The sequence below is a fragment of the Molossus molossus genome, unplaced genomic scaffold, assembly GCF_014108415.1.
Source record: "Molossus molossus isolate mMolMol1 unplaced genomic scaffold, mMolMol1.p scaffold_m16_p_19, whole genome shotgun sequence".
Classification (NCBI taxonomy): Eukaryota; Metazoa; Chordata; class Mammalia; order Chiroptera; family Molossidae; genus Molossus; species Molossus molossus.
The window spans coordinates 10,130,330-10,156,213 of record NW_023425354.1 but is presented as its reverse complement, the minus strand read 5'-3'; the positions used below and the strand labels follow the sequence as shown (position 1 = coordinate 10,156,213).

At 39.3% G+C, this 25,884-nt stretch overlaps 1 protein-coding gene across 1 annotated transcript in view; it reads left to right on the top strand.

Moving 5' to 3' along the window:
- Positions 1 to 19,303, top strand: part of GNA13 (G protein subunit alpha 13) — a 29,481-nt gene extending 10,178 nt beyond the window's left edge. Inside the window, exons 3-4 of the mRNA XM_036268017.1 lie at positions 10,701 to 10,751; positions 15,138 to 19,303. Coding sequence (XP_036123910.1) covers positions 10,701 to 10,751; positions 15,138 to 15,710 — 624 coding nt within the window. The 3' untranslated portion in view covers positions 15,711 to 19,303. The remainder of the gene's footprint in view (positions 1 to 10,700; positions 10,752 to 15,137) is intronic.
- The last annotated feature ends 6,581 nt before the right edge of the window (positions 19,304 to 25,884 follow it).

The window sequence follows — 25,884 nt, the reverse complement described above, 5'->3', positions numbered from 1 at the left end:
GAGGTACGTGCCCTTGACTGGAATCGAACCTGCATCTCTTTGGTCCACGGGCCAACACTCTAACCTCTGAGCCAAACAGGCCAGGGATGAACATGGTTTTTAATGTACTCTGACGAATAAAAGTTTAATGGCAACCAGTTATCTGAAAGGCAGCCATATATTTTTCTAGGAACGTTTCATTTGGAAATTGACACATATCCGGTATATAGTTGCTCTTGGTTTGGAGAAGGGATTATCAGAACATTTTTATTATTATTTGTATGAACTCCTTTGCAGTGTTTCTCAGGTAATTGTTGTCACAGTTTTCATACTACTTTTGAGCATGCCAAATTGCAGTTTGTTGCAGATTTGTGTTACAGTTAGAAACTACCTGTATTTTTAAGTGTATATTTTTAAAATTAACAGTGATTTTTATTTTCTTGTTTGAAAGTATTTCATTTTTCTTCTAGCTATGTGATACGATTCATTTTTGTTTATATGGTGAAAAAAATATATATATAAATATAATTATATGTGTGTGTGTGTGTGTATAGCAAGATGTCTTTTTTTTAAGAGAATTTGTTACATTCACATTAGCAGAGCATTGTTAGAATGGGCTGATACAGGTCAAGGAAATCATTTTATTTTGGGAACTGGACTAAAGTTACCATCTGCAGCACTGATAGTAGTTGTTAATCTTTCAAATTTAATCTCTCTTCTTTTGGCAAAATGAATAAAAAAATTTAAATCAGTGTAATGGGTGTACTTTTTCATCCCGAACTATTCTACAATAGATATAGAATACTTGAGTAGAATTACTCTTTCTTGATTTATTTTGGGTTTTGGTTTCAGTCATGAGACCTGTGTACTTGGTTTTGCTACATAAAACTTCACTTTGTATCTTCCAGACAAATTAGAAAATAACTGTGTTTAAATTTATTGACTTATTTTGCATATTGTAAAACCTATTTAGAAATGATTTTAATGTGATGACCTTAAAATTTGATAATGGTTGTGTGCTGTGCTGTGAGATAAAGTGGGACTAAAGGGCCAGCCAGAACTCATGTCGTGGCTGTACCACCCACTGCGTGAACTTGAGCAAGTCCCTCAGCATCTCTGAATTTCTGTTTCTGCAATTGAAAAATGGAGACAATCCAAGGACTTACTGTTATTGTTTTAGGGATTACATGAGATAATCCACGTAAAAGTGTTTGGCACAGCACCTGACCCATATTGACCATATTATTAACATCAGCCATATGCACATAAAGCATATATAGCTTTAAAAAAAAATAAAGCACTGTAAGCTTTTATTTGATTCACTCTCTGAACTTGGTTACCAGTATGAAAATTCTGAATTCTAAATAATGCAGAATATGGCGAACATTCTCATCAGACCCTATGTTGTCTGTAATAAAGGCAGCACATCCAAGAGAGATTGGAGGTTTTCATGGCTGCATTGGTTCTTGTTGCCTTCTCATGTCACTTTGCTTGATTTCCAATCTGATGTGTAGGTCGAATTAGCCAAATCCTTATCTTCCTGCAGGAAGCATGGTGAGATGCCCTTGGCACAGGTGCAGGTGCTCTGCTGTTTCTTTCCCTGTCCCTCCTCCATCTCTGGTGACCCTCTTCCATCTCTGGTGACCCTCCACCCGCAGCCACTGTACTCCTTCCCTTTTTACCATTTCCTGCGCTGATGCTGGGCAGAGGCTTTGTGAGTACTTAGGGTAAAGAGGGTATTTAGATTCCCTTTTCAAAGGGTAAAAGAATTCCATGTAACTATAAAATACAAAATGAGTTTTAAAAAGATTTCATGTTACTTTTATGAGATTTTAGCACTTCTGATCATTTTGTGTAAAAACCAACTAAAGCGTTTGTCTAATCAACAATTCCTACCTTTTCTCATGGAGCAAAATAAACAAATTTCAAATTTGTTCCCCTAAAGAAAAAAATTTTTATTGACTGTGGCATTTAAAAACACTGTTAGCCAATAAACAAAACTTTTCTATACCTCTTCCCCCCACCAAAAAAAGTTTCAGTGTCTTTCGGTTGTTTGAACCCGAGCAGCTACATTTAGCCTGTTAATAGGACTTTTCTCTTTTAACCCTTCTAGAAAGGTTGGAGGAAACGAACTGAAATAATGAATAATTGGGGTGAGAGACTTTGACTTTCCTTTTTAATATCCTGGTTACCGTTTTCCTATTCCCTGGGTAATGCTTTTTTTTTGTTTTTTTATCCTCACCTGAGGACATTTTTCCATTTTTTTGTTCAGATAGAGTGGGAGGGGGGGAGAGAGAGAAACATTGATGTGAAAGGGATACATCGAGTGGCTGCCACCCGCACAATCCAACCAGGGCCAGGGACAAACTGCAACCGAGGTACATGCCCTTAGCGGGAACCAAACCCAGGTCTCTCTGGACTGTAGGCCAACATTCTAACCGCTGAGCAGACCGGCCAGGGCGGTAATGCTTTTTTAAATCATTTTTCTGTTAAATAGGATGAACTGCCTCAATAGAAGTTGTATAGAGAATTTGTCACCTTAAGTCATAATGTGGTTTTCATTTAGGCTTCATGATGTAAAGTGTGGTTGTATCCATTTATTAATATTGAGTAAAAGAAAACTCATAGAAGCTACTAGCAATGAGCAACAGTACTGGGTTCTGAATTGCTAGAGAGTCCCACGTTATTGCCTGACCACCACGGTGCTACATGAAACCTAATAAATGAGAAGATATACACAATTATATACTTTAGACAAATTGCTATTCAAATGTAAGATGGACTCTAAATTTAATTTTATTGATATTTTTTAAAACCTAATAATCGAATGCTATATATTCACAGAGCTGCAAATACTTTTCATTTTAGTTAAAATTGTTAAAAAGAGTAATGTTAAGATTTAGCCTATTGAGTTGAAATACTGCAATGAAAATGATTTGCTGTTTTTAACTTTTACTAACTTGCCACATTTGCAGTAAAACTGTCTTCTTAGCTACAGCTTCAAAAATGATAGGAACTTAAAATTGTTGCCATATAGATTTCAATTCTGGACTAGGGCAGAGAGAATTCTATTTGCTTAATTTTTTCCATGACCTTTTAAGTTATGTTATAATCAAACTTTGCAACCAGTTTTAAGGTTGTGTTACAATTTAGTAAGAAACTAAGGTTTTCACCTGTTGTATATAGAATTTTACACATTTGGCCTTAATGTAAGATATTTTTGTTTTGAAAAGAAGGATCTTTATTAAAAAAAAAGAAAAGAAAAAAGCAAACAAAACTTTCCTTCTGTTGAAAGGTATTCTTTGACAGGGATATGTACGTTCATCTGATGGTTTTCTATGTGTTTATATTTTCTAAAAAAAAATTTTTTTATCCTCACCCGAGGACATTTTTGCATTTATCTTAAGATAGAGCAGGAGGGAGAGAGAGAGAGAAACATCAAAGTGAGAGAGACACATCAACTGGCTGCCACCACACGGCCCCAACCGGGGCCAGGGACAAACTGCAACCGAGGTACATGCCCTTAGTGGGAACTGAACCTGGGTCTCTCTGGTCCGCGGGCTGACGCTCTAGCCGCTGAACCAAACTGACCAGTGTTTATATTTTGTACTGTATGCAAGTGTTAAGGTTTAAAGGTGGACTTTAAGTATGTGTTTTCATTATGATCATTTGAATTATTTTCTCTTGTGAGAAGTGAAGAGCAAGTATAAAAGGCAGTGAGGACAAGAAGGTGTTGGGGAGCAGATTTCAGGGGGTCAGTACTTTTTAACAAGTCTGATGACAGTCAGCTGGCAACTTTCAGCTGCCTTTTGCTAGCATGTCATTGAATATTTATTAATGTGCAGGCACTTTGTTGCAGGCTGGGTATTTGCTAGTGAACCAAATGAAAGTAATCTTTGTTCTCATTAATCTTAGATGTTAGTTGGAGGAATTTAAATTTAACATTATATAGCAAACACATAATCCCACATGTGCTCTGAAGGAAAAAAAAAAAGGAACCAGTGACAGAAGAAAAGAATGGGTTGGGAAGGTGGACATTTAAGTTAAGACCCCGTGGGTGAGAAAGGGTTAGCCAGGCAAGGAGAGGGAAAAGTTTGACAGGCAGCAAGAGTACCTGGTGTGCAGGACCCAAGGTGGGGAAAGCTTGCTGGAGTGTGGGAATTGGAGGAAGTGAGGAAAGCACTCCGTCCGTAAATATTTATGGAAAAGCTTTCTACTGTTCTGGACGCTCAGCAGTTCCAGACTTATATGGTGGCCATCGAGGTGTAGAGAAGACAATAGACTCAGGTATGCTTTGTAGGAAAGATTATTGGGGTTCTGACAGATTGGATAGGAGGTGAGGGAGAGAGGCATATGTTAAAAAGTGACTCGGGTTCCTGGTTTTAACAGCCAGGTGGATGGTGCTTTTTGCTGAAATGAAAAGACTGTAAGAAGAATTTGCAAGAGAGGATTAAGACTTTAATTTGGGCGTATTAGATTGAGAGCTCTGTGAGATGCAGGTGGAATCAAGTAGACAGCTTGATACATGAGTCTGGAATCTAGAATAGAGCTTTGGACTAGAGGTGGAAATTTAGGAGTTGTTTGTTTTCACATGGTATTTAAAATCTATAGAATGCGTACAGTTCTCAGGGAAAGGGTGTAAAAAGAGATTAGGGCTCAGGATAGAGTCTTGAGGAACCTTCAACCATTTGAGAATGTTCAGAGGAGAAGATGGCTAGCAGAAATGGCCAGAAAGGTAGGAGAAATTCATGAACGTGTAATGCCAGGGAAGCTAGGAAAAGTGTTTCAATGAAGAAAAACATGGTGAATGGTGCCACGTGCCATTGAGAGGTCTTATAAGGTAAAGACTGACGTGTCCATTGATTTTGGCTACAGGGAGTTTATTGCTGACTGTGGCAAGTGCCATGGTAAGGACGGAGCCAGGCTGGAAGGGCCTAAGAGGGAAGAGAGGTGAGGAAGTAGAGATCCCCTTGAAGTCAAGCTGGCTGTTCTCATTTCCCTTTGCAGTACTTTCAACCACCTGGCTTAGCAGATTGTGTTTTTTCAAGCCTTTTTTAAAGTTCAAGAGGACATTATGTTTATATTAACCAGTTTCTTTGAATCTCACTCTCAGAAGAACAGTTCATATCAGTTAATAATATCATTAATCTGTTAGGCCAGGCAAACACAAGACCTTTTCATTTTGTACTTGATTGTTTCTTATGACCATCTCTTATTTAATGGGGGCGATAATTTGATCAGTTATACACATGGCACTTGTTCATTTTTCTGTTCTTTAAGCAAACATATATTGAATACATTCCCACAGTATGTTCTGGGCTGAGTAGGCAGGCCCTGGGGACTCAAGAACTGCCTGTCTGGCTGTTAAGGCTCTCAAGCTAGTGGGGAGCAGATAGAGTCATTCAACAGTATTTGTAAGTGATAATGATAAACGCTATAGTATTTGTTGCTTTTCTGCCAAGAGTATGCAGAATCACTAAGTGTTTACTAACCTAGAAAAGATCTAAGAGAGCATGTAGTCCTTGTTCACTTCATTTTGTACATAAAACACAAGTCCGTAGAGCTTAAGGCCACACATAGTTTTGGTGATAGAGTCATGATTCAACCTCAGGGCTGTAGGATTCCATAGCCCATGTCTCATACTCACTACCAGCCATGCTTTCTGGCATCCCTTAATAACACAATTAACCAAATAGTGACTTGGAAAAGGAACTGATAACCAGTATAAATTTCAAGCTATTTCCTACCTTCATCAGTATTTAGAAACCTTCCTAGGTTGCATTGCTTCACTGTCTGATGTGATTGCTGGGCTGATGGGGAAGGGAAGGGAATTAAAGCTTGCACAGGCTGTGTGGGGTTTCTCTGCTGGTGGGAAAGTTGGGATGTTATGTTTTAACACTCAACTGAGAATAAAGTGATCTGGGTTTTCTTCCCACCTTCTGTATGATATATTAGGCATAGAATCACTTTATTAATTAATGTTGATTATTGTGTAATGTTTGAATTGTGGGGATTTCAAGATTCGTTGTAGCACATCATAGGCCAGAACTTTCCATCTAGTATGCATTCACAAGGACTTCTGGGTGATGTAAAGTGCTCTTATAGGCCCCTTTATTTAGTTATCAGGGACATTGAAACTGTATTTGGGACGTATGACCTGTGTTGGAAAACGATTCTTTTTCTTTTTTTTTTTTAAGTTGGGGGTTATTTCTTTTTGAGAATAAAAAAAAAATACTACTGAAACGTTCTAGTTCTGGCACAGCTAAATGTTTCTTTGTTAGGATTGTATATCATTGATCCTTTCAAAAAATATATTTTAACTTTGAGAAATTTCTAAAATTCTTTTTTTTTTTTTTATCCTCACCCAAGGACATTTTTCCATTTTTTTTGTTCAGAGAGAGTGGGAGGGAGAGAGAGGAAGAGAGAGAGAAACATCGACGTGAAAGGGACACATCGAGTGGCTGCCACCCGCACGACCCAATCAGGGCCGGGGTCAAACTGCAACCAAGGTCGGTGCCCTTAGCGGGAACCGAACCTGGGTTTCTCTGGACTGCAGGTCGACACTCTACCCGCTGAGCCAAACCGGCCAGGGCAGGAATTTCTAAAAGTCTAAGCTTTTTATTGTTATGTGAAAACTGAAAGTAGGAAAATTATTTTGTTTTTTGAGGGAATTACCTCTCAGCTCCAGAATCCAAATGAACTTTTTTTAAAGTTTAAATTTTAAAACATTTATCTCCAATGTAGAAAATCATCCAGCTAGCCACTTATACCACCACCCCAAGACATATTTGTTGATATTTGGTGTATTTCCTTCTGGTATTTGAATACAACATTGGATGTTGAAGTAAACTTTCCTGTACTTTCTGTACAGTTTTGTATCCTGTTCAATTAGTATTGCAACATTAACATTTCCTGAAGGAGGTGAGTTTTTCAGAGAACTAGTAAGGCATTCTTAGAAAATGGATGTGATTTTTTTTTTTTACTTAAATGGAACATTCTTTCTTGTGTATATATTTTTTAATGAACAGAAACTAATGTTACTAAATGGTAACATGGAATAAATATGGAGTAAATCTTACCACGATTTTACTTGATTAAGCAGTGTTATTTATCATCTTACTACTAGCCCATCTCTGTAATATTAAACTCCTTCTTTACATTTAAAATTTTTATTTCTCTTTTATAAATTGAAATTTAGAGAGAGAGCTAGAGAGAGACATCGATTTATTCTTCCACTTATTTATGCATTCATTAATTGCTGCTTTTGTATGTACCCTGATCAGGCATGGCAACCTTGGTATATCAGGATGTCACTTTATCCAACTAAGCTACCCAGCCAGGGCATGTATTTCGTTTTTAAGGGAAGATTTAAAAAAAATTATTTTTTATTTTTTTTATTTTTTAGAGAGAGAGGAAGGGAGAAAGAGAAACATCTGTCAGCTGCATCCTGCACGCCCCCTGCTGGGGATTGAGCCCGCAACCCAGGCATGTGCCCCGACCCGGAATCAAACTGGGACCTCTCTGTCCATGGGATGACACTGGGCCATTATAAATTGTCTTAGATTAATCTGAATAGGCATTTAATTTTTTAAAATGTTTTCAAATATTGGGGTGGTTTATGTTGTAACTAATTTGAAACTCTGCATTCAGTTGGAGTCTACGTAATTTTTACCCATCTACAAAGCAAAGGGAAATAGCTTATATTTCTTTGACTATAAGTAAATACTGTCTCGCTTCTTGCGAACCAAACAAAAAGGCATGAGTGGTAATACTTAAGTATGCTTTAATGATAAAAATGACAATGTTGCCCTTATTAAAAATATGTACTATGCATCACACCGGTACTTTACAATGCTTTTTCCAAATAAAAATGAATAGAGAACGTCATTATACAAAAATTAGGTCATTTCAAAGATAAGGAACAATAAAATAGGTCCTTTGTGAAGTTCAGGCAAAATGAGAAAGTTGGAAGGGCGGTAAATAAAAGGAGAAGTGAAACTGTTCCGGGCAGGCTCTGAGAACCAGGAGAAAAGTTGAAGTCTACCCTGTGTGTAAAGCTAGCCTCTTTATTATATTTCATTTTGAAATTAAAATTAGGGGAGAAAAAAAAGACATGGAACCCATTATTGAGGAGGTATATTTGAAATAGAATGATTCCAAGATCTTTTCACTTTAAGAATCATTTTCAAGGCTATGAACAAACTCTTTAAATATGATCAGGCCTGGTTTTATGTTGACTGTCTTTAAGGAATTAAGTATAATGTTATAATCTTAGATTTCAAATAGTGTAAGCAGAGCAATATCATATTTTATATTTTCATGTTAATATGTGATGAGACAATAGAGAAAGGACAGATAGGATGAGAAATTGAGTCTTTAATTATCTTTGTTACTAGCCACTTCCTCAGATTGAAATGAGTCTTGATTCATTAACCAACTGTAATTCCACACGTTTTTCATTTTGTGCCTTATTTCTATTTGGCATTTGATTCTTGCTATAAAACTTACATAAGTAAATGCTAGATGGAAAAGCTTATATTACACAAAGTCTACATAAAATATTGTCCAAAAAGATGTGGCTTCACAAATATATTTGCAGGGCTTAAATTACTAGGTGTATGCAAATGTGAATTACTGAGTTTTATTTATTTTTTTAAACCTATAGGTCACTTTTATTTATTTATGTATTTTAATTTTTTTTAAATTTTTTATTTATTTTTTTGTTAGATATTTCACCTTTTTTACCCCATTGGCACCCCCCTCCCCACCCCACCCCCGCCCCATCCCCGGCTTAGTTGTCCATGTCCATTGGACTTGCATACATGCATATACGTTCTGTGGTTTATCTCTTCCCATCCCCCCCACCCCCTATAGGTCACTTTTAAAAGCAAGTTAGTAGGTTCCCTATTGAATAGATTTCACCAAACATGCTTAATGAAGCCTGCTTAATGAATATTCAGAAAATATTTTGACCTGGCTTAGTTTGGGGATTATAAAATTGATGAAAATTAAAGGCATATTGCAGGTAGATAAAGACCTTATTATGGCAATAGATACAATATAATATGGCAATACAAATCACAGTTGTAATTAGTTTAAGGAGGAAACAGATTTCTAGTTTTCTCTTATTTCTTGTTTTTTTTCTCTGAAATATTTCAGACTTGCAAATAGAAGGACTTAGTATGTATGGAAAAAGTATGTAAGCCACTTTAAACCATTGGACTTAGCCATTTTAGAGCACAAACATCCATTTAGTAATTTACTAGTACTTCAGGAAATATTTTGCTATTAAATTATTAAAACACTTCTCTTTCTTCCAACTACATTTCTGTGTAAGGCCAGCTTTTCATCATATATTTCAACCAAGACAATTTAAAGTAGCAGTTCAAATGCAGCAGATGAGCGTCTTGCTGTCTTTTATTGCCATATACTAAAATACATTAACAGGTAGTGGGTGTACTATCAATATTTTTAAATTAATTAATAAAATATTGGTTAAAATTTATCAGTTTTGCCCTGGCCAGTTTGGCTTAGCGGTTGGAACGTCAGCCTGCGGACCAGAGAGACCCAGGTTTGGTTCCTGCTAAGGGCACGCACCTTGGTTGCAGTTTGTCCAGCCCTGGTTGGGGTCGTGTAGGTGGCAACCACTCGGTGTGTCTCTCTCACATTGATGTTTCTCTCTCTCTCCCTTCCTCTCTCCTTCCCCCTCTATCCTCAGGTGAGGATTAAAAAAAATTTCTGTTTTACTTTCTAATTTGGTAAATATTAATAGCTATAACCTACGTGAAGAAAGTCTCTTTGGGGTCCTCGAGAATTTTAAGATGTGAAAAGGGATCCTGAGGCTAAAAATTGTGAGAACTGCTACTTTAATTCCTGGTGACTGAAAGTGCAGTCCCAGAAATACCAGAACTGCTGAAACTACTCCCACCCTCCACCCCCACCCGCAGTCAGAACCTACAGTATAGCAAAGTCCTCCCATGATCCTCCCAAACATTAAGGAATCCCTGCCTTGGGGAACTTGTGGAAGCAGCTCCGAGCAGGGGAAGTGCTTGGGTCTTAGAAGTCCAACAGGAAAGTGAAAACACAGGGAGAGCGTGGAGACTCAGCCCAGATCCAGCCCCCTTTCCCAGAGTGGTTTCATCTTATCTGTCCTCTCTAAGTATTTCCTTTTAAGAATGTATTCTCCTACAGTTTGGATGTTTGAAGTTGCCTGGAGGGGCAATTGACATGGGGCCCAGGGAGAGTAGGCTCGTCACTCTGGAAGAGAAGACCCATTGTAGAAGGGAGGCCTGCAGCATTATTCAGAATCTTCCCAGGCATCTGCCTTTTACTGGAAGATTTTTTATATGGTGTTCTCACCTCATCTCTGGTTTGCTCTGGTCTCCGAGGATAACCACCATTGGTATATACTTAAGGTGGAAAATGTAGACAAAAAGAATTCCACTTAAATTTTAGTTGATGTCAAAAGCATACATGTAACACTATCCAAGTAGATGATCACTTGGGGGTATCATGTATGTAAAGCATTTGTGAAATTAACCAGGCTGTGGCACCTTATGGCAGAAGCAGACATTTTATACGTTCTTAGTGGGGTTAGTTGTTCATTCTGAAGCAAACGATGTTTGGATTAAGTGTACAACCAGACAGTTTAATATAAACTGTTGTAACAAAGTCTTCCATTTTTAAGCCCTAATAACTGTTTGTTTTCTTCTTGCTTTTAGGGTGAATCTGTAAAATATTTCCTGGATAACTTGGATAAACTTGGAGAACCAGTAAGTTTTTTAACTGAATGTTTAGTGCCGTTTGAAAGCAATAGCCAAGATATTGATGTTAGCAAATTTAGGGAACTTATGCATCAAGCTATTTGCTTCTTTCTGTTTCCTAGTGGCAGCATTTGACTGTTTCTGCCTCATTTTTTCTCCCTCTATCATCCACATCCTTAAGGAATGCCCTGTCCCCTGCTTCATGAAAGTAAAACTATTTAGAGAAAGACGTTTATGTTTGAAAATGAGATTGCACATTATATGTTCTACTTCACTGTCTTTTGGGTTTTTTAGAAGGAGAAACAGAAAGAACACAGTGGGTTAATTGATTTTAAAACCTTTCAGAAAATGGTATTTTTTGGCTGGAGACCCCTTTGTGTTGAGTTGCAGCGTGAGAGGGCTATTTTCTCAAGGCCTAATGAAGGGGCTTCATGTTGTGGGAGAAAGGTTGCCCTTGGAAATTGAGATTGTGATTTTCCTGCCTGTATCCCTCAGAGACAGCAGCTCCCAGCCGGCTGTGGCTGGCGCTGGCTCCCAGGCCTGCTGTGGGCAGAGCAGCTGTACGGTCTGCTCTGTGTTTGGACTCATGTAGAAGAGGTCATCAGAAGAAAGGTTTCTGGTGCCTAGAAAATGTTTGGAAGCCCAATATTGCCGTAGAGTCATTTGTTACCTGCTAAGTTTAGCGTAGTTTTGTTTGCCTCCTCTTAGCAAAGAGGCAAACAAAGAGGCAAATTTCTGATATAAATTTTAATATGATTTCATGGGTTCTTTGAGATATTTAACTTAAAAAATATAACCAGAGAAAGGCATAACATGAAACCCACTATAAATAGGAAAGTAACATAGTAATAGATCTAGGACGTGAAAAAGTACCCTCTTTTTGCCCTGGCAGAATAATTTTTGTATTTTGCTAAATTGTATTTGCCCTTAAAACCAGTGTTTTTCTCCTGCCTGTTTCCTAGATACAGGTGTTCCAGAAGTTGGGATCTCCATATATATGTGTGTACTCAGTCCATATCAGTGAATCTTTTTATTAAGACTTATTTCATTGTCACTTTTCCATGTGGCCATATTATAAGCCTTAAAAAATGTAAGAGAAGCCTTAGTAGATGGGCTAATTTCCTGGTTTCCTGTCGAGGCCCTCACCTGCTCTTTGCAACGTGCCTTTGGCGTAGGCCTTCTTCGAGCGCACTGTTTAATGTGGTCCCCTCCTGTTTTCAGGGTCAGCCCTTGCTTCTTGCAGGCTTCATTCTTCTCATTATAGTTGGTTTATTGATATGCTGTTGGTCTTTACCCACCTCTTTCTGTAAGGGCAGGGATCTCATCTCTTGATTGTGAAGAGCTGAGCTTTTAATGCCTAGTGACAGTACTCAACAGGTGGTTTGTGAATGGATGACTATAGGCCAGTTCCAGTGAACTTAGTACTAGCTGCTTAGTGTCTCATGTTGAGGACAATTCTGAGGCCATTTATCTGGAATAAAAAGAAAAAAGTAATCAGTTGGTAGTTGTACCAGAAGGAAGAATAAACCTGGGTGTGCTAAACATTGGCCACTCATTCTGTGCGTATTACACATGTCTCAGGATTGCATTTACTTCTCCATCTCTGACTAAAGTAGTATATGCCAAGCCTCATGACCCTCTGGTAGGTAGAACAACACATGGGTCAAGGGCATGGGTTCCAATCCCAGTTCTATCACAGACTGGTTCTGTGTGACCTTAGGCATTTCTATACCTTAGTGTTTTTTATCCCTGTCATAGGCTTAGTAAGAGAACACCTCATACAGTATGAGGCAATTACATGAAATAAACCCCACGTCTTAGTCTGCTCAGGCCGCCATAACAAAATACCACTGTTTGGGAGGCTTCAACAACAGAAATTTATTCCTCTCAGTTCTGGAGGCTGGAGGTCCAAGGTCAAGGTGCTGACCAGCACGGTCGATTTCGGGTGAGGGCTCGTTCTGGCTCGCACACTGTGGCCTTCTCAGTCTTCACTTGGCTTTGCTCCGTACATACACATGGAGAGAGAATTTCTCATTCTTCTTGCAAGGCCACAAATACTATCTGAGTAAGGACCCCACCCATATGACCTCATTACTTAGTTACTTCCTTAGTTAGTACCTTAGTTAACTTCCAGAAAGCCTTGTCCCCAGATACAGTTGCATTAGCTGTCAGGGCTTCAACATACGAATTTGGGGGCGGGAGACACAATTCAATCTATAGCACCCAATAATGTATATAATAAATGCTCAGTATTAGCTGTTTTGTTCTTTGATCCCTGTATTTAAGAAACTCATTCGAGTCAGAGACAAAATTAATACACATAAAGCAAGCAGAGGACAATGAAGTGATACTGATCACGGAGATAGTATTAGTGCATTGAGTGGAGAGAGAGAGATGTTTCGGCTCGAGAAGTGGGAGCTGTCCTGAAAGAGTAACTGAAGGATGGTTTGGATTTAGATGGGGAGAGAGAAGATGCAGCCTGCTGAAGGAGACAGCTGAATGTGTTTCGTTTTAGGAGGCACATCTGTCTGACAAAGGATATGTGGTGGTGGCAGACACAGGAACGATTCTTAATAAGCACATCACCCATTTAACTCATTTAGTGCTCACAGCATCCCTGTGAATGTTGTTATATGTTACAAATGAGGAAATTGGGACAGAGAGATTAAGTGACTTGTCCAAGGTCACACAGCTAGTATTAAAGGCCTAACTAGAATTCACAGTCCTAATTACTATTATTGCCAGACTATTTAGCATTTGATTACATTGTCGTCCTATGTTTTATGCTTTGTATGAATTAGCTTTTAGCTTCCTAACTAGATTGCTAGCTCCTAGCTAAGGCAATAATAAATACTTTTTTTATTTATAGAATTAGAAAATTTTTAAGAAAGAACAGCTCAGGGCTGGCATGTTTCTGAGGCAGCTGGCACACGTGCGCTGTAAATTGGCACCACCTTTCTAGAAAGCAGTTGGGCATTGTGTCCAGGGTTATCAGAATGTTTATAACTTTTGACCTTATATTCCTATTCTCAGTTATTTAGTCTAGGAAATAGTCCAAAAGAACAAAAAAGTGTTTGCAATTGCTGCACTTCTGTTAATTAAAGCAAAAAAATTGGAAATAACCTAACTGACCACTAGGAGAATGTTTATGTAAATTATATCACATTATTCAATGTAAAATAGGTAGGTACTTGAACAGAAGCTAGAAAGAAACATGGAAACGCCAACACCTTAGAGTCCCAGAGTTATTTAATAAAGGGCTGTGGATCACAGACAACTGAGAACTGTCTCCTTTTTCTCTTAACGAACTATTTTTCATTGTAATGACATTTCAAAATCATATTACACTACTTGGAAAGGCATAAAATGCAGCATTGGGAATAACAATCAGCATGGTTTTTGCCTTGATTTTTTAAAATATTTTGACGTCGATGATGAACATTAAAAATTCTTCTTTTCAGTATTGCCAAAAAGCTGTGTCAAAGTTCTGGAAAAATACTAGCCTGAGAAGAAAAAGAACCAGTTATACTGCATAGCCAAGTGCACTGTCTGGGTAGCTGGTGTCTCAAGAGACCAGCAGCTTCTGTCTGTTCAGGGTCTAGTAGTTGACTGATCCTGTGCACAGAGAAGAGCTCATTTGATCTTTGCATAAACTGTCCTTCAAAGGCAGTAGGCCAGCCACAGTCACCTTCATTTTACAGGCAAAAGTGCTGACAGAGTAAATGACTACTTGGGTCAACAGATGAGTTAGCTGGAACACAGCTACACCATACCCTGGAAACAGACCTAGGAAGTAGCCCAGAGTAAATTTAGTTAATTCGTTGTGGTAGAGGAAGTGTTTTCCACACACGTAGTGTAGCAGCAGTGATACCGTGGAGGGACCAGCATAGAAGGTCTTAGTCATAAACACAGTAAAGGAATGTTTAGAAAGGGCTAGAGGGAGGCAGAACCTTGAACTGGGAAGTGATTCTCAGGAATTGCCATTTCAGACCTCAGGAGCAGGTGGGCATGTGAGCAGGGACGTCACTCTGGCTGAGACTAAGACTGGGTCATGCTGCGGAGTAATACTGTCAGTGGGTACCCAGCAGTGGGTTGGGGTATGAGGACAGTGGAAGATAAGACCTAAATTTGAGTAGTATTGAAGGGTGAAAAAACCAGTAAGTGCTGCTCATTTGTAGTGAATTTTGAACCAGTCATGTACACTAACATTTTAATATATTTTGGCATTTTATAATGGGGTAATAATAGTATTGATGCTTTAATGTTATGAAGAGGTGTCATTTAAAAGATAATTTTGTTTGCATATTCATTCACTAGACCACTTAGTAATATATTAAAAATTCTAATTACTTCTGGATTACTGGGTATAAAACCGTTTGTTTTTTTCTTTCCCAGGATTACATTCCATCACAACAAGATATTCTTCTTGCCAGAAGACCCACCAAAGGCATTCATGAGTACGACTTTGAAATTAAAAATGTTCCTTTTAAAATGGTTGATGTAGGTGGTCAGAGATCAGAAAGAAAACGTTGGTTTGAATGCTTCGACAGTGTGACGTCAATACTTTTCCTTGTTTCTTCAAGTGAGTTTGACCAAGTGCTCATGGAAGACCGACTGACCAATCGCCTTACAGAATCTCTGAACATTTTTGAAACAATCGTCAATAACCGGGTTTTCAGCAATGTCTCCATAATCCTCTTCTTAAACAAGACAGACTTGCTTGAGGAGAAAGTGCAAATTGTGAGCATCAAAGACTATTTCTTAGAATTTGAAGGGGATCCCCACTGCTTAAGAGACGTCCAAAAATTCCTGGTGGAATGTTTCCGTAACAAACGCCGGGACCAGCAGCAGAAGCCCTTGTACCACCACTTCACCACTGCTATTAACACGGAGAACATCCGCCTCGTGTTCCGTGACGTGAAGGATACTATTCTTCATGACAACCTCAAGCAGCTTATGCTACAGTGACGTACAAAAGACTTGCTGTTTCAATACCTTTTTGTCTCTGATTGTTTTCTGTTTTGTTTTGTTTTTTTAAAATAGTTTACAACAGGAATTAGAAAAATCTCGATTCTGTGTTTAATTCTTGGAAATCTTAGTCCTTCTTCTGTGGACTTGGGTTTGTGGCTGAAAAGCTGCTGAATAACTTTCGTCGCCAGGATCTGCTGCAGTTCAGGCTCCAGTCTGTGTCACTAGGCTTCCCTTAGAGTGGAGTGGTGATTCCCTGCCAGCCGCCCCGACGTACAGTTCAGGCTCCAGTCTGTGTCACTAGGCTTCCCTTAGAGTGGAGTGGTGATTCCCTGCCAACCGCCCCGACGTACAGTTCAGGCTTTAAATTCTCCCACTTTTCAAACTGAAATCTCCGGTAGTGCCAAGTACAGAATGTGTCCTCATATATGTAGGTATGAGGTTAAGAATGTTCAGTTCTAAAGTAAGATACCTTCTGTCTGCCTGACACACAGCAGCAACACTTGTGTCTCGCTTTATGGTGACCTGTGTTGAAATGGAAAACGTTTTGATCTTAGGAATGACATTCTATTGATTTACAGATTTAGCCTTCATGTACTTTTCATTACTTAACATTCACAAGTTATTTTGTTTTTCAGTTTCTGTGGTTTCTAAAGGTAATGTTTTTAGTGTTTTAAAGTTTACATAAGGATTTCTGGTTTGATGCTAATGAAAGTTCACAAATGGTACGGGGGTTGGGGGGGCGAGAGGCAGGCCAGTGCCATACATAGTGTTTGATCCAAGTTACGAGTGAAATATACATGATTTACCCTTTTCACATTTAAATATCATGCGATAAAAGTGCCAGGTGTGAAACACACTGGCCATAGCAGTAACTAAAAATTGCAAGCAACTAGATAACAGAACTTTCTAAATAAACATACCCTTTCCAGAATGTTACGTGTTTTACTCTCAGGCTTTTAAATCCTGTCTCTCATGATTTGGGGCCTTACTGTAGGAAGCCCTTTTGTACCATTACAAACATCTTTTTTTTTTTTTTTTTTGCTCTCTTGTCTGTTCCCATCAACTCAGGTGGTGGCATTTATGGGATTTATTTTGGTCATTCGGAGCTTGCTGTATTTTCATGTCAACTATCCGAGGAGGTATTATTTCAGATTCCTACTTATTCTTGGTATGTAGCTGAAAAAGCACAGTCTGTGCATGTTTGTGTCATTGTTTATGAAATTCCAGCTTTATTGAGGTACATTTGGAATGTTTTAAGGATATTCCTAAGAATAAGAGGTCATTGTTTTTTAATTAACACCAAAATACGATTGCATTTGACCTCCCTCCATCACTCACCAAATGAAAACACCCATGTGGTAGCTTTGTGATTGCAAATACATTCACAGCGACCTCTTTGGAGTGGCTGGTGTGCAGTCCTGAAAATACTGGCTTGCTGGCTCAGTGCAGTGTTGGAACTGGGTTAGAGACAGATGGGCAAGGCTGGGCACAACTTGGCAAGTCTGACCATTTTTCTTTTGAAAATTGTTATTAAGACTGTGATATCTGTCACTTTACTGTGTAGCTGACTGGGTTCTCAGGTATTTTCTTGGCTAGGAAATTCTTGAAAGGTGGGTCAACATTATGGGTCACCCACCATTTTCAAGACAATGGCTCTTGGTCTGTATGGCTATCTAGTGTGCGAGTAGGGCTCTTCAGTGAGCTAACCAAGATTGTTTCTGACTTTTCTTGCCTTTGAAGTTCCATCCACCATCATGATATCCGTAGTCACTTCCAGTATTTGAATGCCTCGGTGACTGATACATGACCTCCAGACCTGTCACCCACGTGATCATGCAATTGTCCACGCATGTCCAAACAGTCCTACATCTAGTGTTTCTTGCCAAAAAGAGTACTTTGTTTAAATTCACAGAGTTGGAGTAATTCCAGTGCCACTGAACATGTCAATACGTGCACAGTGACATTTGGACTTTTTGGTAGAGTCTATATGTAAATTTAGCAGATAGTTTTATGGAATGGCCAAACCATTAACTCCAGCGAAGGCTGAAGTAAGTTCCCTGTATGAAGAGGAAACAGTCTGTTTACATTATATTTAAGATGTGTGATGTGAACCATAAATATTGCCTGACAAAGCAGAAATCACCAGTTTCTCCGTGTTGACTACCACCAAGAAATGTTGAAACACCAAATAGATACAGTACTATTTGGGGCATTTGTGATTTCCTTCCCTGGTGTGGGGTGTCTCAGAGCCAACATTCTTTCATAGTAAAATCTGAAATATACTTTGAGGTAGTGAATTACTTTCATTTACTGACAGGCTTGTTTAGACACTCAGTAGAGCTATAAAGTTCAATCTGAATGCTTTAGTCCATACTTTTTATATACTGTATGTTTAAATCATATGAAGGAGTCATTATACCTAAATCATGCAAACCAGGTCCTTTTCAAATACCAGTATATGAAGATGGAAGTGATGTTTAGTGAACAAAATTGAAAGGGTGCTCATAGTTTTTACTTTGCCAATTGCCCCTTAATCTCTCAAAAAAGTGATTTAAATGGAAAGTTCTTTTGTGTGTGAGATTTTCTCTAAGACTACCACGTTATTATTTGAAATAAGATGTACCTAGTTCTTTTACATTCTGTCCTTAAATCTGAATGTCTTCTTGTTTAATTCTTTAAAAATGTCACAAAGTGTCTTCATTGTCCTTGAAAATATTTGTAGTATACAGAGTTGCCTTATAAATTAAAGAACACCACAGATTTGGGCCTTGATTTTTATATAGGAAAAAGGTTTTGTCAGATGTTTTCTGAAGATCCAAATAATTCAAGGCGTGCCTCTGCCACTTAAATATTATTTTTAATAACCTGAATTGTTGCTTTCTGCCAAATACTGTATTAAGTTTAAATCTTCATTTCCGTCTCATTATCTAGAAAAGGCACTTGATGGCTAGAGAGCAGCCACAACCCAAGAAGGCAGTGTGGGGGGAAAGGTCATTTGTTTGGTTTTGTTTTCTTCAGAGTTTCATTGGCATGTCTTTTTACAAAGTGAGGGTCCTCTGGTGAATCTCGTGAGGTGGTTCAGGGAAAGCAGTGGTTGGTTTAAAGTAGAAGGAAATAAGATTACCTTAATACCAAAAATGACTAGAAGTATTCATTTAGATTTGACAGAAATCGTATGTCCTATCATTTTTTGTAAGAAGGAATGAGTAAATCTTCCAGTGTATACCCAAATACTTTTATTTATGCTTTTGGTAAAATGTATTTTCAGCATTAGTACACATATCCAGTTATGCCTTATTTAGATGAAGAATCAAGTTACCAAGTTATGTTCTGAAACTCAAATCACTGTTTGAGAAGCCCTCAAATTGGTGCTTTCATTATATAATGATACATTTAGACAAAACCCCAAACCAAGCCATTTGAAACAAGATTCTCTCCATTGCAATCTGTAGCAATGTTATTTCTGTATATGTAATGGGAAGGCTAAATATCAGTGTTAACTCAGTTTCTTGTTTGAATACATGAAATCATGCCTGTAAAATTCAGTCAAGTATTTGTAACAAACTCCCTAATAAATGTAGAGAAAGTTACTCTGTTACCTTTTCATTTCTTTTAGTTTTATGTGAGGAATCAGGACAGAAATTTTCTCAGTTGGAGATCTGACTAGTGCCGGTCATATCAACAGGTTGTGTTCCATTAGTTGGGTGTTGTGCTGCGTGACTAACAGTACTGATTTTTTGTTATTTTTAACGTAGTCTACAGGTTGGCTTTTTGTCTAGTAAACATGAGGAAGGGAGGGGTTGTATGTGAGTGGGTGTAGGTGTCTCCACGTTCCAAATAATACATACCCATTATTTTATGGTACGAGGCTAGGGCTTAATAAGTGTATACTAGAGATTGAAGTATAAATCTAAACCTGAACATTTTAAGTTGGATTTCATGGCTTTTTCAAGTACCAAAATGTTGACATTAGCCTTAGGCTGGTAAGTGATCATTAACATCATATGGAGTCCAGTGTTTGTACTGCTAGCATTCTTAAGTCTACTTGAATGTATGGTTAGCATTTAAATAAATATATTAATTCATGTTTCATCCAGGTCTAACCATCTGCTTGCAAATGCTAGAACTTATATGGACCAAAAAATGTAAAATGATAGGGCAATATTTTCTGGGTTGGTAAGAGATTTTGTGGCCTATCCAAAGCTGTTGGCGATGAAAATTTCCAGATGCATGGAAGTATGCCGACCCACTGTGCATCAATTCATTCAGTGAATATCGTGTTAGATATGCGCTACATCCTGGGTGTCTGATTGTTTGTATTTAGAACGCATGTATATTACTTGCCATATAGTAACTGCTGCATTTGTCCTCCATCTTGCCTATTTGATGGTACCAGGGGGGAAGAAGGAAGGGGACCAGGAGGGGTTAATTCATGAAAAGTATAAGTAACCATGCAACCATTCTCCACTCCCTTTATAATAGTTTCCCCAATTAACACCCCCCCCCCTTTTTTTTTTTTTACCTCTTGAAAGCAGAAGCAGAAAATGTTTTCACTGACTTTTCTATACAGTACTACTCTATCCTGGGGAGCGTTCATTTACCACAAGAAGCCTTATCAAAAAGTATATTTTATAACAACCTCATAGATGCTGTACCTAACCAAACATGCTTTGTATTAGCTTGGTATAAAAATATTTGTGGCTTAGGATTTTTTTTATACATGTATCTTTTTATAACTTTCCAGGAACTAAGCACATTATCTGATATTGTAAATTATTTTCCGTCGGTGCTTTAGTTCAGGATTGGCAATAAATTATTTCTAAAGGAGCTCTGAAAATGGCAAGAACTGTTTGATTTTATAAAATGAGTTGCTAGTTCATTAAGGCTTTTACTTTTGTACATATTTTGCAAAATTTTTGCCTCTTGCTATTAATATTTGCTTTGTAAAGATTACTGACATTTAATAAACATTTATAAACTATTCAGTACTATGATGTTATTTAAACTGTTTGCTAAATGTAAAATGTGAAGCAGACATTTAGTTTAAAATCTGAAAGCAAGTTTCATCTAGTGACTTAAAGCACAGAAATCTTTAGTTCAGCAGATCTCTCAACAATACTTTGCCTTAATATTACTCTATCAACTTTTCCTGATTAAAAATGGAGATGTAGACTCCATCAAAGGACGTTCCCAGCCTCTTAATACGTTTTTAGGTGGGAATGGGGAAGTGGAAACACTCCCTTTTTCTCTGTGTTCCTCTTAAAACTGCCGAGATTGACATTGGGGTGTTTCTGGGCTCATAGTTTGTCCACCTGCAAGAATAATGCTGTCATGTCTATTATACTTGAAATGGTGTTTTAAAAGCACACGTGTTGCCACTCATTTTTACGTTTCAGTGAATTTTATTTTAGATGATTTACAGAAAAATTGCAAAGATGCTAGAACTCCCCTATTCTCCACTCCCTTTATAATAGTTTCCCCAATTAACATCTCATATTTGTATGGTACATTGGTCATAATTAATGAACCAACATTGATACTTTAATATTAACTAAAGCCCATCCTTTATTCAGAGTTCCTTCGTTTTCCCCGATGTACCATTCTGTTCCAGAATCCATCCAGGTTGGCGTGTTTTGCTTATTGTCACACCTCCAAGCTCTGGCTATTACAGCCTCCCAGAATTTCCTTGTTTTGATGACTGTGGCAGTTTTGAGGAAGAGGAATACTGATCACGGACAGGCATATCTTTATTGCACTTTACAGATTTTTTTACAAATTGAAGGCAAGGCCCTCCACCAGCAAGAAGATGATCACTCGCTGTACTGTGGTGATCTGGAACAAAGCCCACAGTATCCCTGAGGTATGCCCGTGGCTTCTACATTATCCCTCTATTGGGATCTGTCTGGTTTTTTTCCTCGTGATTAGACTGGGTTACATGTTTGGGGACCACAGAGGGAAAGTAGCATTCTCATGAAATCTATCAGGCATACAGCTCATCTCTTCCCTGGACAACTTCAGCTAAATTAGAAGGTGTTAAATATGTTCTGTCGTGTTTATACCTTTTCTTCGCTGGCATTTGTGGAAAGCTGAGCATGTACTCCTCAAAGCAGAAGGAAGGGCCCTTCTTCCCAGCTGGAATTGCAAAGCAGGTGTGAAGAAATGTTGGGTGGCAATGGCTGGGCTCCAGACTGGTTGGCTGCAGGCCTTTCTGGCAAATTAAAAATTCTATTCCCAGGTCTCAGCATTAACATTGTTTCACTGTTGGTCCCAAGAGAAACTGAGAAGAGTTCAGACTAGAAATACCTACAAATCTGTAGATTGGAAACAGGTCACTAATTCTAGAGATTTCAGATCTTTTACATTAATTCTAAACTGAACATCTGGATCCCCCAAAACAAACCAAGAAGTCTTCTTATGTTATTGCTGGAACAAAGGAATGTTCCCCATTGTCGAAGGAAATCGTTAAAACTCAAAACGGTTCTCTAGTAAAAGTCTTTGGCACACTCTCGATCCATTGGCACAATCTCATCAACACAGGATGTTGTCTCAAAATAACCTGTTCCACTGCCCCTGATGTGGGTTGTTGGAAAGAAAAGAGAAAATTTGGTCTCAAGAATGCAGGAAACTCAAGAGTTTATAGGTTAAATGAGTTTTGTGTTGGCAACAGGAAATTTGGCAGATCCTCAAAAAACGAATGACCCACGGCGGTGTTGTAAAATTCACACTGTACATTTCCCTGGAACTGGCGGGCTACCTGAAATACAGCCGTGTGGTGTCCGGACACTGCTGCTGTATTTGACAAGTGTCCCTTTTCCAAGTACATCAAGACAGAGGCCCACACAAGCATCTCATGCAGACGGATCCACGACATCTGTGTGAGCTGCTCTGCCGGCCACAAGGGAAGCTGTGTCCACAATGAATATTTATACTGGGTGGAGGAGGGTACTGATTTTTTTTTTCCCCATGAAGGTGCATGACAGAATAACATAAGGAACAAAGTGGGGTTTTTTTTGTTTTAATTTTTTAAAAAAATTTTCCTTTATTGATTTTACAGAGGAAGTAAGAGGCAAAGAGAGAGAGAAACATCGATGACGGAGAACATGGATTGGCCACCTGTTGCATGCCCCTCACTGGGGATCAGGCCCACAACCTGGGCAAGTGTCCTGACCAGGAGTCAAACCAGTCCAATGTCCTGACTGGGATTCAGTGGTTGAGTGTGGACCGTGCACCACGAGGTCACTGGTTCAATACCTGGTCAGGGCACATGCCCAGGTTGTGGACCAGATACTCAGAGGGGTACATGCAGGAGGCGGCTAATCGATGTTCTCTCTCATTGATGTTTCTATCTCTCTCCCTCTCCCTTACTCTCTTTAAAATCAATAAGGAAAAAAAAGTATATTTTTTTAATTAAAAATAAAAATTGGCCATTCTTTTGTAACTACACTGCGGCTTTAGACTTACTTAGGCTTGATGTCAAGTGTTGAAGAGAGAACACGCTTAGAAGATGAAATTGAAGGCCAAACACGCTGGCCTTGGGAGAGAAGTGTAGTTTTTTGATTTTTAATTTTTCTTTTATTCTATATGGAAAATCCCAGTTCTTATCAACTCTGTGGGATTTAACTAGCTGGTTTCATTGAAACTTGATCTTGAGGAGAAGAACATCACGGCATCCAAGGCTCGGCAGTGTTGATGAAATGACAGTAAAGCGAATTTCGGACATTCCATCCTGGCAGGTGTGTCACCGTTTGGGCAAAGGTGCTCGCTCTAAAGCATAAAGGGATTACAGAGGAAGGATTGGATGTCCAGCCTTACGGCAAGAAGGAGCGTCGATTTAAGTCAGGTATACTGGACAGCACAACCCTTTCTAAGTGAGACAGTGACGTTCAAAGTCTGCACATTTAGGGCACAGAGGAGTAACCTTCTCCAACCAGCACGCCAACTCAGCTAGACCACTGTGCCCCCCCCCCCCCTGTGGCTCTGCTCCCGGCCAGTACTATGCTTCCTTCCAGCCTGCCCCGAGATTTCCTGATCCCCACCGACCCGAGGCTAGGGGCAGTCTTCTTCCTGTGAGCACTATCCCGTGTCATTTCTCTGGCCACTTAAAAGGTTCTGCCTTGCTTGAGCCATCTAGGTTCCTGTTTGGGCTCCTTCACTTGATTGTGATGTGACCTTCACCATGTCACACAGGTGCTCTTCCTATGTTCCCCGAGTGCCTGACACACCGGATTTTCCTGAGAATAACCACACAGCCTCTACTTCTTATATCTTCACGCAAGGATATGTTTGTTGATTTGAGAGAGAGAGGAAGGGAGGGACGGAAACATCAATCAGGTGCCTCTTGTGCACACCCCCGACTGGGGATCAAACCCACAGCCTTTTGGTGCGTGGGACGATGCTCCAGGTAACCGCACCGCCCAGCCAGGGCGAGCCCCTGCTTCTGAGGAGACTCAGGGAGTTAATGATGGAGCCTGATGAAACCAGACTGGAGGGTGGGGGTGAGAACTCCACCCTGCCAAGTTGTGGCTTTCCAGTTGACTGTCAACTAGCTCGAGTGGGCTGATTGGACCGATGATCTGAACACTGAGATTGAGCTAGGTGACCTCCGTGTCCTTGACCACATTCAGATTCTTGGAAGCCTTTTAGAATATTCCAACTTGGAACAAAATTGGCTTATAGCATAATATAGAATTATAGTCAATCATACAAAGTTCCTATGATAAGATGTTCTGTTTTTCCTGAGGAAAGAAAGAAAGAGAGGGAGGGAGGGACTTCATGGGGAAAATTAAAAGTATCTTTGAGGACACTAAGGGTCACTCAATAGGTTTGTTTTTTTTTTTAAATCCACCCTGTAGTCTTCCTCATGGGAATTTCTTTATATCCAGCCATAGATATTCAAGATCGCATTTGTCTCTCTGAAGTCTAAAAGTTAGAATCTGATAACTTCAAAAACGTATTGGAGCCTTCAGATTCATTCGTTTTATGATCACCGTCTCAGTTGGGCCTGCTATAAAAAAGACCACAGCCCTGGCCGGTTTTGCTCAGCGGTTAGAGTGTCGGCCTGTGGTCTGGACAGACCCAGGTTCGGTTCCCACTAAGGGCACGTACCTCGGTTGCAGTTTGTCCCCAGCCCTGGTTGGGTCGTGTGGGTGGCAGCCACTCCATGTGTCCCTTTCACATCAATGTTTCTCTCTCTCTCTCTCTCTCCCTCCCACTCTATCTGAACAAAATATCGAAAAATGTCCTCAGGTGAGGATTAAAAAAAAAAAAAAAGGACCACAGACGGGGTGGCTTACAGACCGAACATCTGAGATAAAGGGGTTCTGCAAAGGGACCTCCTGGGTTTGCAGTCTGCCAACTTCGCGCGTCCTCACAGGGCAGAAGGGGAGTTAGCTGGCCTCTTCTAAGTGCACTAATCCATTCATCATGACCTAACCACCTCCCAACGGCCTCACCTCCAGAACCCGCCGCATTGGGATTGGGGTTTCAATGTAGGGATTTGGTGGGGGGTTGGGGAAGGAACGGAGGACACAAACATTCAGACCATAACAGCCACCGAAACGTCATCAGGATTGACTTGAATCCTGCTTGATTTTTTCTTTTTTCTCCAAGAAAAACTTTTTCTTCAGTGATCCGTGCAGAGATAAGAACTCGAAAACTCCTGAAACATCTTCTGTTTAATACCTTTTTTGGTATAAATTTTCTCCATGTTCTCTATACGCTACCCTGAAACTGACACTCCTAATCTTACTACTCTACCACAAACACCATAAATAATTTTGATGTTTCTGTCTAGTCAGTTCTCCTATGTATTTTCATTAACATGTCATTAGCGTAAGCCCCAAGAACAGTTGTTTTTAATAGTTGCGTATTTCGTTTGGTGCCTATCTGTATTTCTACTTGAACCTCTTGCCCAAACTTGGTGATGTGAACTATTCTTGCAGTAGCAAAAGTGATGATACTTCCTTTGTTTTCAAATTCCTGCAAATCGAATTACTTCTGAGCCTGGCTTTTCCTTCCAGACACCAGTAAGTTTGGTTCTGATACTCTCCCATGTTCTCAAAGCCCCAGCATCCCAACAGCCTCCCATGTGTTCATAGGAAACACTCCCTGTGGCGCCACAGACCAGAACAGAAAATTTTAGAAACTGATCTTGCGTTTTGTGGGTTGGTAG